The 14,858-nt window shown below is 34.5% G+C and overlaps 1 protein-coding gene across 1 annotated transcript; it reads right to left on the reverse strand.

The window, feature by feature from the left end:
* Positions 1 to 3,616: 3,616 nt before the first annotated feature.
* Positions 3,617 to 3,937, reverse strand: LOC145805355 (uncharacterized). The gene has a single exon (XM_082900477.1). The coding sequence runs from the start codon at positions 3,935 to 3,937 to the stop codon at positions 3,617 to 3,619; it is 321 nt and encodes a 106-aa protein (XP_082756603.1).
* Positions 3,938 to 14,858: the final 10,921 nt, after the last annotated feature.

The raw sequence follows: 14,858 nt of genomic DNA on the forward strand, positions 1-14,858 counted from the left end.
AAAAAATTCATTCATGTGAGCCCTTTAAATGTTGCAAAAGTCACAATAGTCACGGACCCCTTTAAATGTTGTAAAAGTGACAATAAAAGTTGGAAAATAACAATTCAGTGTGAATTTTTTTTTAAAAAAAAATCAAATTAATGGTAAAATTTATGAACTTTAATTATTAAAATGTTAAACTTTTTCATCAATCTATAATTATTTTTGAAAACACAGTCACATTTTATTTAAATGTAAAAATATTTTTTTTTAAAAATACAGCTTACTTTTTATTTTAGAAATGGCTTGTTGAATAGAAATAGAAAAGTTCTTACATGACTTGAAATATAAATTCCCACCGTTTATACATTTTTTTAGTAATACTTAATTTTAAAATGTATGAATAATAATGTGGTAAGGACTGAGCTGATTCTTAAACAAATTAACAATTAACTTTGGTTGAAACCTATCTAACGTAGAGTTGGACGACGTTATTTGGGTATGTAGGACTCATTACGGATCTTGTCGATCGTTCGAGTCATTTATTTTTTAAATTACTTTGTGTAAATCATCTACATAAAAAATCAAGTTGATTTAACTAAATTACATAATTTTATTACTTTTGTCTTTGAAAAAATGAACGACAAGAATGATTTCGAAAATAGATCACATAGTTTTTGAAAACAAATGTGATAAAATTATATAGGCACAAAAATCATATCGACTTAATTTTTTTATATAAATAATCTACACAAGGTGTCATAAAGCATAATGTCTGGCTGAAATGATTAAAATGGGACTTGTAATGGGCCTACAGCCGAAACAGTGTCGTTCAATTTCATATTTTTATAACATATTATGATTATCATCTCATATGTTATAATTATATTGATTAAATATATCCTACCATTTATATTTGTTACTAAAAAATAACACATTATATAAACATAATCATTAAGTTATAATATTATTATTGTTATTCAATCATATTAGATGGTAATTTTTTCAGGAGGGGGCACACCCAACCGACCAATCTCCATGGGCAATTGTCATGGTCTTGAAATTTCATTATTGCTCCCTCCCCTACGTTCAAGAGGGTTGTTAGCAATGAGAGAGTGGTGTTTCCTCTGTTGCCAACCCAACAACTCAAAATCAACTCAATTTAAACTCTTGGTAGTGTTTAATTCAGTAGAATAAAATGAAATAAAATAATTATTTTATTAAAAAAAATTATTTTTACATTTGGTTTGATTAAAATAACAATAAAAAATACATTACAAATAAAAATTAGGAAAAATTACTCTTCATAGGATATTTTTTTAAAAAAAATATTACAAAATAATGAAAAAAATTATGATTTTAGTTATTATTATTTATTTTTATTTTTATTTTGAAACCCACTAACATGTAATTATCCTAAAAAAGATATGATAATTCTATTTCATAACATTTCACTTAATCAATTATAGCATTTCATCAGTGATGATGGTACAAGACATTTTTTTTTTTTTTTTTTTTAATATTCAAATGGCACAAGACATTGGAAGAATGGATTGTGGTGTCTTAATCAATGTGTCCACCACTTCTTACTCACCAAAGGGGGTGGGACCCCAGATGAAGAAGACACCAATTTAAAGATTCAGTTCATTTTCCATATTTTAGAGGTACAATTTTAGGTCAATCAGAGGAGAGTGGTGATGATCATGATCATGATCATGCTTCATCCACTTATTTTTGATACCCCTACTTACATACATGCAATCCATACTCACAGTTTCAAGCCCACGGTTTAGATTTTTAGACCCAGAAATGGTTTTTGCATCGTGGGTGAGTGGACGGATGGGTGAATTCTTCTCACAAAAAAATCTTCCAAACACTGCTGATGATGGGAAAAATGATTTCAGTCTTCTCCCTCTAGTCACTTTCTCGGGAAATTGCTTGTTTTTTCTTGGGGAAATCACATCTCACGATTGTTTAAAAATTAATTATCAAATCATAAATAAATAAAATTTAATTTTAATTTTTAATGTCTGTAAAATTTATCATTAATTTGAAAATATTTTTTTAAATATCCACTTAAATAAAACTTTACTTTTTTCTTTCCCTCACTTTAAAGGTTGGTGAATATAACTCTCTTTTCTTATTAGTTCTTTCACTGAGGTTCACAATTTTAAGTGGGTAAATTGTGTGAACCTCAATGGGATAATCAATTAAGGAGGGGTTTGTTCTATTTGCACACTATGAATCCTCTCATTTCACATAATTTTTTAATTTTTTTAATTTTAACTGTATCCTTCAAACAAAATATTGTCAAGGACAATCGTACTACACTTTCTTCCCAAACCACCACCATCTATTGCCACCTCTTCCCAACCCCACAACCGTGACGCCCTCTCCAATCCTTCACCACCATAAACCCCCCCCCCCTAATATAACTATGAAGAATAAGATGAGAATGACTAAGTTTTTAAATTTAAAAAAAGAAATGGAGCAAGATGCAATAAAGAGGGACGAGGAGACAAGTTTGGAAGGGATGGTGGTGGCATAGGTGGTAATTGACGAATTAGGATTAAGATTAAGATTTGATGGATGAAGGTAAGAAATATTATAAAGATTAAATAATATGAACGAAGTAAAAATAAAATATTAAAATTGTGCGACAAAGAAGTAGGGTGTGGAACATGGAAGAGGGTAACGTTGACCCATATCCTTGGAAGGGAAGAATAAAATTTGAGTGAGTGGGGGTACTAATGCAAACCATAGTCCACTAGGTTGATGTGCTTGGAAATAATTTTATTTTCACACGCATAAAAGGGCTGTTTAACTTAAATTCAAAGTTCCATCATAAGTACAAAGTAAAAGTAATGCTAATGAATAAAAGCTTGATTGATTTGAATTTTGATACCAATTCAGAACAAAGTAGGTCAGTGCGTCCTTGTTTATTTTGCACATGGACTTAACACTGCCATTGCTATGCCTTTTTTCAGTCCGATTGGAGAGTTGTTATTGAATTTTGTGGATTCATTTTTTGATTTTATTTCAATAATTCGAATCGTTCACAGTTTAAAAATCGTTGAGTATATCAGTCTTGTAAAAAAATCAAATCGATCAGATAATGGCAACTATATGTTTAGATCAGCTTTGTATGACAAAAAGTGAATAATCAGAAAATAAACAATTCGTACAAAATTGATCTAAACACATGGTTTTCGTTATCTAATTGACTTGATTTTTTGCAGAGATAATGTACTCGACAAATTCTAAAATATGAACGATTTTAATCATTAAAATGAAACCCAAAAGTAAGCTTATTGGGTTAGACCGGACAGTTCAGTCTGTAATCGGACTAGAGACATTCCAATCCCTAAAAAAAATTAATAAAAACAATAAAAAAAACAAACCAAACAAAAAACAATGATGGATCCAAATACTTTTTGGGTGTGAGGACCATACATTGTTTCTTAAGTATTTTTTGTGATTTATTTTTTTATTTTTTGTATATAGTATTATTAATAGATACATTTTATCAAAAAAGTTCAACAAATATGGGTCAGCTCAGCCCAGTCCTAAAATATATGGGTTGCACTTGGGTCTATTGGCTTTTCAAAGCCCAATCCATAGCAATTTTTGCCCCCTCTCAGAAGACCACGCGAAACTGAGGAGCATCGTCGCCACTGGCCGGTAAGATCTCCCAGCGGCAGGGTTCGAGCTCGTCGGATACGGGACAGTACCCGGCCAGGGTGACCTTGTCGGTGGAAGTGGCTACCGACCCGAACTCGAAGACCGTGACGTCGGGCGGCGGAGCTCCGGAACGGATGACCTCCACAGCGCCGTTCATACCCGGGACCTCGGATTGCTGGGGCAAAGGCTTGTCCTTCGGGACGGGTTTCTGGGTGGGTTTGCTTCCGGAGGAGGATGGAGCCTCCTTCTTTCCTCCCCACCAAGATAGAATCCCCATGTTAGTTGTGTGAATGAAGAGAGATAACGAGAAAGATATAGGGCTGACCCGAAAACTAAAACAATTGCAACCTGCTCCGATTCAAATCATAGCGGTCGATTTTGTTTGATTTTTTACTTAGTGCACGTATGGGGGATTACAATAATAATTAAAAAGTTAAAAATTATTAAAAAATTAAAAACCAAAGAATAATAAAGGTTCCGTGGGATAGAGTTTTAAAATTATGATTTGATAATAGAGTTGTATTTTAACTTTGTGAGTTTTGAAATTATGATTTAAGTGTAAAAAATTTGTTTAGTTATGAGTTTTGAAAAGAATTTGAATTGAGTGATGTGACATATGATATTGAAAAGTGTTTTGAAAAGCGAGCGTGGAATTAATTTTCTAAAATTGTAACCAAACAACACACTCAAATTAAGGGATAAAATTAAACTTCAAAAACTCTATCAAACAGAGCAAAAATTTATGATTTTTTAACTCCTAACCAGTAACAGTTTATCCAATTGCGCAACCCGCACAAATCTAACCTATCCGCATGCATAAATAGGGCAAGTCCGGGTCTATTTTTACATTCAAAATTGGGTTTGGGTCAGATCTGAATCTACCCGCGCAAATCCACAATCCGTCTACAGATTATGTTTAAAATAAAAAAAATAAAAAAAATCTCACTCATGTTGAACTAAAAAAATCTTCATTCTTTTGATCATCTCCTCTCTCTCTCTCTCTCTCTCTCACTCTCTCTCATCTGGCCCTTGTCTTTTTTTCTCTCTCTTTCTTTCTTTTTCTCATCTCGCCTACTTCTTTCTTCTCCTTCCCATCGTCATCACCACCACCATCTCTCGCCCCTTGCTCATTGTCTCTTTCATCTCCTATTTGTTGCCATCTCTTTCCTCTCCTCTACTCTACCATCGTCGTCGTCTCTTGTAGATCAGCCCCTTACTCCATCGCCGATTTATCACCTACCGCATATCAACCCAGCCATGTCGTTGGTTGCTTGCCATTGTCCTCTCCTCTTCTCCTTGTCGCCGTCGACCAATCGCAAACCATATCTAGAGATGCGAGATCTAGAAGATATAGAAACTACACACACACTATCACAACCCAAACCCGCCCCTATGGGTTTAGCACCATGATCGGCTAGTAATCCGTGGATTACCAAAGGCCTCTGAACAGATTAGCAAATAATAAGGGGCTGCGGAAGCAATAATACAAAATAGACAAGGTCCAATGAGCTGTGATAACATACATGAGACGGAACATTTCAAAACTTATATATATACATAAGCATGCCAATCAAAGGACACCAATATTTACAAAGTATTATATCTCAAGACCTATCCTTACAACACATACAGAGACTAGCATGAGTACAAAAACAACCATGGCTTTAAACTCGATCGGAACCTCCTCAGGAGGCACATCGGTTGGCTGACAAAAACGAAACAGAAGGCCGTCAACTCTGGCCCTGGTGCTCAGCCTTTTTGATCATCCCCCTGAGCTCACATACCCGTTCAAGTTCGACGATCCCATGTATAACGTTTATTATGCCTTGGGGTGGACCGTCGACCGGCATCCCGTTTGGTCTGTTTAGGTCCTGGGGGTTGGTTGTGTTCCCCCTTCTATATACTGGTCTAGGTGTCTAGCAGCCACTAACTCCTCCAGATGTTGCCTCAATGGTGTGTAATTTTCAGTTCGGTGCCCCTTCTCATCATGGAAGGTGCAACAGGACCTCTCGTTATAGCCCCTTTGTGCTTCTCCCACTTGGCAGGCCGTCGAACGAAGGGTTCATCACGTATTTCGCTAAGAATCCGGTAGAGGTTTATTGAATACTGTGGTGATGGCAGTGCGGACTCTTAACGTCCTTTTTTCTGGGTCCTCTCTGTTGGCTCGCCTGCCTCATCCATTCCTGCTTGATTGTTCTACCGTGTTGACTTTTGCTGTAGTCTTTTTATCTGGTATTGCTGCTGCGCCAGATTTGGCTTTAGCACGGACGCTATCTTCCTCTATTCTGATATGTTAATGCACTTTCTCTATTAGGGCCTCCATCGTGAGGGGTGGCATCATTGTCATTGAGTCCCTCAATTTGTTATCGACTAGTAAACCTCGTTTGTATTGTGCGATGGTGAGATTTGTAGGGCAATCCCCAATCTGGTTGAAAGTCTCCTAGTAGCGACTGTTGTAAGACCTAAATGTCTCTTTTTCGCTTATGTCAATGGAGAGTAGCTGGTCGATATCCACGGGTGTTTTGGTATTCATTCTAAATCTAGTCACGAATGCTTCTGCCAATTGTGCCCACGAGGCTATGTTGCCTTCCGGCAGTCTTTCGAACCAAGTTAGGCCCAGGTCGCCCAGGCTGGATGGAAACAGGATACACATTAAAGCTTCGTTTCGCCGGTATACTGTCATAACTTGGCGAAAGTGGCTTAAGTGCATGTAAGGATCTGACTTCCCCTCATAAGTAGTGAATTTGGGCTGGTGGAAGCCTGAGGGTAGTGCTGCGTTCTCAATTGCCGGAACGAACGGCGAGCTTTGCAACCTTGCTAATGCTTTATCCGTTGGTTCATAAGCAAGGTGTGACATTGGCATCCCTACCTTGACACTCCCATGTGTCCTAGGGGCCAATCGCTGCAAGGCTGAAACTCTACGAGGGTCACGAGCCCTGGTGTCCTCCTTCCAACAGGCCCTCTCCTCTAGCACTGATCGCAAGTCCGTTGACCTAGGCAACTTTGTGTGCCTAGATGTCGTTTGGTGCGTGTGCGAAAGCCGATAGCTGCTTCCCTCTGTATATGACCTTTTAGTCCTCGTTCTCTCAGACCTAGAGTGACGAGTCCCGGAAGTTATTGATTGAGTGTCGCCTGTTCTAAGGCTCTTATTTTCTGCTTGTGATGGTGTGACATGTCTGTCACCATCTTCCGAGTGGTAAGAGGGCATGTTGCCTTTGTATCCCCCTTCTGTCGCCACCATTTTTTCCTTGATCTGGCATTTCATGGTCTCCATGTCTGCCACCATCCTTCTTATTAACTCATTTTGCTTCCTCACGCGATCCTCCAGAACTTGAGGATCCAACCTTTGCTTTTGTCTTTCAGGACTCTGAGAGTGACGGGGACTAGTGTCCCTTCTCTTTCGTGTGTCCTTTCGGGAGTTCCGTCACTGGGCTTCTAATTCTGCCATGGGTGGGATAGAAGGTAAACCTTCGCGCCTCTCACCCCCTTCCGGGGTTTGCCCATCAATAGCAGATTGCGGCAAGTTTTCATTGTGAGCCATTGATTTCAACTAGACAGGAAAACTCGATCGAAAGGTTTTGTTCTTTGTGTAATTCTCACAGACGGCGCCAATTGTACGAGCACGAAATAATCTTCTCGTATAATCTTGTTGATCAAGTTTGTACTCCTCCAAATATCGTCGTTTTACTCCCTGAAAACACAAATGTGAGCTAGCCGGCAGGTGTGTGCCGGGTACCTCTTCGATGCCTAAGTCAACCAATAGACAATGGACAAAAGTTCTGTGTATTTGAGATTCAAGATTGTGGTACCTGTACATATGTCCTGCTATGAGCTTTTATAGATTCTGCCTGGCACAATCCTAGTAGGACTCTTATTCTCCAATGTAGAATCCTCCTAGGAATCAGAAAGGTAATGCTTATCTTTCTACACCCCCCTCATTGCTTAACCAAGTGAGATGGTTTTACCACGATAGCACGACAAAAGAGCCAATCTACCACTAACCTTCGGACACAGTTAGCTCGGCGCATTCATGAGTAATGCCTAGCTTGGTCCTTGTTCATTCAGACCTCGGTCCAAAATACTTAAACCGAGCTAATTGCAGCCATTCTTGACCGAGCTAACAAGGTCTAGTCGCGAAGCCTATTTACCTCGGCCCATAGCTCAACCCACTCTCTATCCAGACCTAGCTTGGCCCAAACTTCACACAAATTACCCTCTCAGAAGCCATTGGTGAAGTTCGATGTTGAAGATGGTGGATTGATGATTGATGAAGAACGACGATGATGGTAGATGGAGCATGGAAAAAAAGCGACGGTAATGGCAAAGACGAAAGAAGACGACAATGTTGGGCGAGCGAGTCAAACGGTTGAGAGATGGTGAAGTATAGATTGGCGACGGTAGAGATGATTGGTGAGCAATGGTGGTGGTAGTGGCTGGCAAAGGTAATGGTGGTGATCGGTGGCGGTAGCAGTGGTTAGTGACAGACGACGATGGTGGTTGCGGGTGGATGGCCATGGCCATAGCTACAATGGTGGTATTTTCTAGAGAGAAAGAGATGAGAAAGAAGAAAAGTTTTGGAAAAATGATCATAAGAGAAGTTAATATAAATTGAAAAAAATTAATGAATAATAAATATTATAAACAATTAAAGATTTATAAAGTGTTTGGGATGGTTTAAATAAGGATTTTTACCAGCTGGTAGTAGGGGCAAAATCGAAATAAAAAAATATAACAGGACTTCCTGATACATGAGATAGAAACTTAAGACCTAATAGATAATAGATTCAATTATTAGGACCGACTGGAAAAAATCCCATAAAAAAATTGGAGTAATACAAGAAAGATTGGGCTTTTTGAGAATTCATTTCAAAGTTTGGGTTTGCGGTAGTTGTTTGATTTGGGGATTATGTGGGCTTGTAGTAGTTGATGGATTTGGTGATTGTAAATTTTTTTTTGGTGATTGTTGGGCTAATGTAAGGGTGTAATTTTGGACCGGCCCGGCCTATGTCGGGCCTTGCGGGCTCCCGTCAAAAAATCGGCCCGGTCCGGCCAACGGGCCAGAAAACTAGGCCCAGGCCCTAGCCCAGGCCCAGGGGTATTCAAGCTTTGGGCAGGCCAGTGGGCGAGGTCTCAGGCTTGGGCTGGGGCTTTGGGCGGGCCTAAACAATTTTTTTTAATTTTTCCCACCAAAATTTTATTATTTTTCATTAAAAAAAATGGGCATCGGGGTGGGCCGAGCCTTGGCCCGGGCTTTTGGGCGGGCCTTGAGCGGGTCAAGGGTTGGGTCGGGCTTCAAAATGATGGCCCAGGCCAAAGGCATCGGGCTGGGCTTGGGCTCGGGCCGGGCTGACCTCGGGCCGCGGACGGGTTTCGGGCCGCCCGCGGGCCACGGGCCAAAATTACACCCCTAGGCTAACAGTATACTTCTTAAATTTATAATTACTCATTTATCGATTGATAAAAAAAAAAAAATCAATTGGGTGCTGTTTAGGATGTGAGATCCATCATCAAAATCATTTGTGAGTTGAATTGTTGATTTTTATACGTTGTACATGGGGGGCATTCATTAAACAAAATTAAATTCATTCAATTATTATAATTATATAATTTTTATGAACGTGTATTTCAAAGTTATTATTTATTTTTATGATAAAATCTAAATTTGTTTGGGTACGTTATATAATCATATTTTTTATTTTTTTTATTTATTTTTAAATCCTATCACTTTTTTACTTTTTCGTATATTTTTTTATAAAAAATTAAAATGTACACTTATTTAAATTATTTTAAACAATTATAAAAATATAAAACATATGTCCTCAAACTTCAAGAGCACTTGTCATGACCTTTTTTTAAAAAAAATGGTCAAGAAACTTAGAAAGAGACAGAGAGAGAGTCACGTAAAATATTGTTCAAGATTCAACAGTCATCCCATTTCATAAGTCAGAAAAGCAACTAAGCTGATTACAATTACTACAACACGCTTGTCTGTCTTGAAAATGCTTTGAAACAAAACATAATTATTTTAGTATTATCTTCTGACCATAATAATCAATCAATCAAAAGAACTCAAAAAAAAAAAAAATAGAAAACTTACAACATGGGGAGAAAAAGAAATTGAGCCAATTGGGTTGAGAGGTTACATGCTTCTCACCCCTCTGCTAAGTCCTCCCAACACTTGCCCACAACAACAACAACAGCTTCACATCTACTCATCATAATTGTGACCTTCTTTCCTTTTCTGTCCCTTTCCTTTTCATTTTCTTCTTGGGCCTTGTTAATGTATATTAAAGTATTTAAAAAAACATTATACAATTTTTTATTACATGTATTTTCATATAAAATATTTAAACTTTTTAACCTTTACATGTTCGCGATAAAAAAAAAAAAATCCTTTACATGTTAACAAAAACTCTTCACGTTATAAATGATATTTTCTATTAATGCTCCGTTTGTTTGACAAAATATATATATATATATATATATTATGTGTTTATCATAGAAAATAAATTTATTTAAGTTAAAAAATATTTTTCCACTTTTAAAAGATAAAAAATAATTTTCCAATTAAGATCTTATTAATATCATCGCCCCCAACCACCTCCATCTTGCTATTACCACCACCACTATTAATGCAATCATTGCTATTGCTACTATCACCACCACACTCCTTACCATTACTCTCATTAACCCACCACCAACACCACTTTTACCCCAACATTACCACCTCTACTATGCCATTGCTACCACTAAGTGGGTGAATATCTGGGCCTTTGAGTAATATTTGAGATGTTGGTTTGGGTGCTAATTTAAGTATCGTTTGTTTTCAGTGGTAGAATTAATGGAGGCGATTAATTGTGAAGGAATTGATAATGAAGAGATTAAGTAAAATTGAGTTTGTTTTGATGATAGTTGTTGGCGTAGGAATCGTAAAATTATTTTTCTATAAAATAATAAAACAAATAAAAAAATACAAAAACATTATAAACATTAATGTTAAAAAAAAAATGCCCAACATGTAAAAAATAAAAACAAAAATAAAAATAGTTCGGCAGACTGTTTTTTCAAGACCACATCCACCTCCACCTCCACCTCCTCCATCTCAATCCCCCTCCTAAAGCCCAACCAAATTCGGATCTCCATCTCAAGGAAATGGGATTACTGCTGTGCCTTAATAGGAGGTTTATTATGGACTTATTTTTATGATCCGAACTGTCATTTTGTAGGGTTTGTTAAGTACTTCATGCCTACAAAAAAATCATATTAATCGGATATCAATAAAAATAAACCTCCTATAAAATCATATTAATCGGTTTGATCATATAGTTATTGATATCCGATTAATATGATTTTTAGTAAGAATAAAGTACTCAACAAATCTTATAAAATGAACGGTTTGGATCATAAAAATAAGTCCATAATAAACCTCCAATTGATACACAACAGTTACTATTGTTCTCCTATCTCAATCCCTTCTCCAAATTTATAAACAAACATAATATTAAATAAGTTTCACCTCTATCTTAATCCAATTTCTACCTATATACCCAAAACAAATGGGGCTTAATCAGTGCAATAATAAAAACATTGAAAAAAGGCTAATATAACCAAAAAAAAGTTTTGTGCAACAGGTGAAGGTTGAAGAGGCAGCCCCTGAGGAAATTACCAAAATACCCCAAAAACTTTAATTTTTAATGTCATTTTGCAAGTGTCACATCAACGGTAGAATGGCAAAATACTTATTCCAAACACATTTTCCCATACAAAAAAGCCTAAACATCATTCCAAACCTAACTTTTTTCCACAAATTAAAATAACCAAAACCCACTAATAGCCTATCCCACACAAAAGCTTTTGCTTGGCTGATTTATTGACCATGGTGTTTGGGTGATTAGAAGTATTTATCATTTGGGCCTTTTTATGAAACTTCAGAGAATTAGATGGGTTGCCAATTTGTAGGTCCAGAGAGTCAAAATATTGGGCTGTAATTTGGGGCTATCCATATCGGCCATTTAAAATAGAAAAATGTTTTGAAATTTTAATTTGTAAGTTCTAAAGCTAGTTCTAATGAGCTGATAGTAAGTCTCACACATTGTGATGTGATGTTTTAATCTTGATTTTTTTTTCCCTTGTCATGTTATTAGTACTCTATTAGAGTATCAAAACTAATACTCTGAATCATTGTTGATTTAAAACAAAATAGAGAGATTTTATGATATACTCCAAAACATTGAAAATCATAACTTTTTTAGGCGGGATTAATACGCTTTTTGAATGAGTTTTTACTGATTTAGACCAACAGCAAGTGTGTGCATGTGTGTTTTTTTTCCCACACAATTTGGAAGCACGTGAAAAAAACCAATTTCATCTATCAATTAGTCAAGGAATCCTTGTAGTGTGTGTGCCCTTCAATCGCCCATCTCAAATACTTTTTCATGATATGAATAATTTATTGTGTAAAACTCTCGTTCATAAGATTATTTATTTAATAAAGTATATTATTAGTAGTTATAAGAATGAATTATATCTGTCTTAAAAATATGAAAGAGAAATATGATTTAAGAATATTTTTTTTAAAAAAAATAATTTGATCCTGATTACTGATATTCGATTAATTAAATTCTTTATATAAATTATTTTTTAATAAACATAATAAATAAATTATTTAAAGCATTCACCTGGATTCAAAGTGAAGCACATGGAAACAAAGGATATGGTAAACAAAGTCCGGTAGGGTGATCGTGGTTGGTGGGTGGAAACTCATTTAAGAGGGAGCAAGCTGAAAACAACTACTATTATGGAGTATGTATGGATTGATAGTCAAAGTTTTTTGCAAAAAATAGTCAACATTGATCCCTACAGAAAAATAGTACCACAACTCAATGGCATAGTTAGGAATTTTGGGTTTATTTAGCAAAACATCATCATCAATGTCATTATATCATATTTTTAATTTTACACAACTAAACAATATTAACATTTATATGATACTTTATAAATTTCATACATTCTCAATTATATTGACAAAACCAATCCAAACTAGTCAAATTACAAATAAAACAAAATATTGGGATATCAAAATCGTTAGAGCGAGTTTTTTTTTGGGAGGGTCGGGGTCAATATGTAAAGTTTTCAGAATGGTTAATTTATGTGTAGAATGTGAAAAAATGAGAGAAGAGAGATAAGAGAGAAAAAGTGATTGATTGATATATATATATATATATATATGATATAAGAGAAGGAGAGATGAGATAGTAAAAATGATTGAAAATAGTTTTGAGAAAATTATGAACCAAATAAATTTTAGATTTTGAGCCTCTTAAAAAAAATTTTCAAAACTAATTTTGTTTTATTTTATTTTTTGAAATTTAGTGGTGTCAACTAACACCACTGTGATGAACATAGCTACTCTCCTACCACAATTACTATGCATTTAATGCACCATTTTTTTTTTATATAGATTTTATTTGGAGTTACGCTTGGTAATCTAAATGAATTATCAAATATCTTATCAAATTTCTTACATGTATGTGAGATCCACCCACATGTAATTTGTGTAGATTCCACACTCATATAAGAGATTTAATAAAATATTTAGTAATTCATTTAGGTCCATAACATTTTTTTTGATATTTGATACACGCTATTAAGATTTCTTATAACTTTTTATAATATTTATTTTTTATTACAAGACATTTAGAAAAGCACAACCAATAGCCTTGTATCTTGTAGGTTAGCCTACCCTCATGAGTCCTCCACTTCCCCAGTAGACTCCCCATGAGTTAATTAACGTTTTTATATCTTATAACTGTAATATTTCCTTCCATCACACCAATCAACCATCCTTGAGTTAAGAATTATTCTTTTTATATCTTATAACAGCTATTGAATGTTGTAATATTTCGATTTTTTATCACATAACGTTTTGTGTGGCTATTTTAGCTAAAAAGCCTAGAGCTTTTTCTTTCCAAACAAGACAACTTCGACTATTAAGAAATTAATGGAATTTGAAGGTCCAAAAAAATCTTAGTTAGAACTTAATAAAGTATAAGTTCATAAATTAGAACTTATGTGTAAATGTCCCTATATTTTATAATTTTGACATAAAAATATAGTTTCATAATTTTTTAAGTTCAATAATTAATTAGTTTTATTTTTATCAATAATCGTTTGGGAAGTTGGGTTTGGATTGGGGTTGGTTAGGGATAAAATAGTTACAAAAAGACAACGATGGTGCTACATGCACCAATTAATATACTAATTAGTGTATCAATTGATAATGTGACATAATTTAATAGGTTTTTGGTATTTGTAATTTGTACACTAGTTAGTACACTAATTTGTGCATATAGTATTATTCAAAAGTCAAAATAGGCCTTTTAGCCCCAAGCTAAAAATTGTTACATTCAAACCATAATCATGTTTTTTTTTTCTCTTACAAAAGTAAAAAAAGCCAAAAAAACACTTTCCAAACGAGATTTTTTAACATCAGGTTAATAGTCAAAAAGTTAAAAAATTAAAAAATCAACCCATATCTCAAACGAAGCTTTAATTACTTGCTAGTTATATAATGAAATATTTGCTATTGTCATCTACTTTTATATTTCAATTTATTTATTTTTTACATTTTCACACCATCTATCCTAATTTTGATCCATTAACCTTACTAAAATAAAAATTAATATACTTATGTCAAAATTATAAAAATTGTTATATTTTCACCCAACCTTATGAAAGGTCAGTGTAATTTACGATTATTATTTTTTTTTTCTTCACTTCTAAACACAAGGATAGAATCACCTACACATTTAATGTGAACCTCATTATGTCATGTTTAAATTGAAAAATATTATCTTTTTTGTTTAGTATGAGAAAAATAGAATAAAATATAAAATTATATCATATATAGCATTACTCTTATTATTTAGAATGAACCTATTTTGTTTTTAAATTGGTCCAATGTTTGTCTCAAATTTTTTAAAGTAATAATCCGCTTATCTGGTTAACTTTATAACTTTTGTGTTTTTTAAACAAAACTTAAAGTTAGTTTAGCAAAAAAAAAATTTACTTGACAATTTTGAAAAGATGTATTATTTCACTTTGTTTGGTTTAGTTTTTAAAATATAAATTAGTTTGACAAAAATAAATATTAAAAAATAATTTTAAATTAAAAAAATAGAAATTTATGTAAAATTTAA

The sequence above is a fragment of the Camellia sinensis genome, chromosome 13, assembly GCF_055761805.1.
Source record: "Camellia sinensis isolate YWXY chromosome 13, ASM5576180v1, whole genome shotgun sequence".
NCBI lineage: Eukaryota > Viridiplantae > Streptophyta > Magnoliopsida > Ericales > Theaceae > Camellia > Camellia sinensis.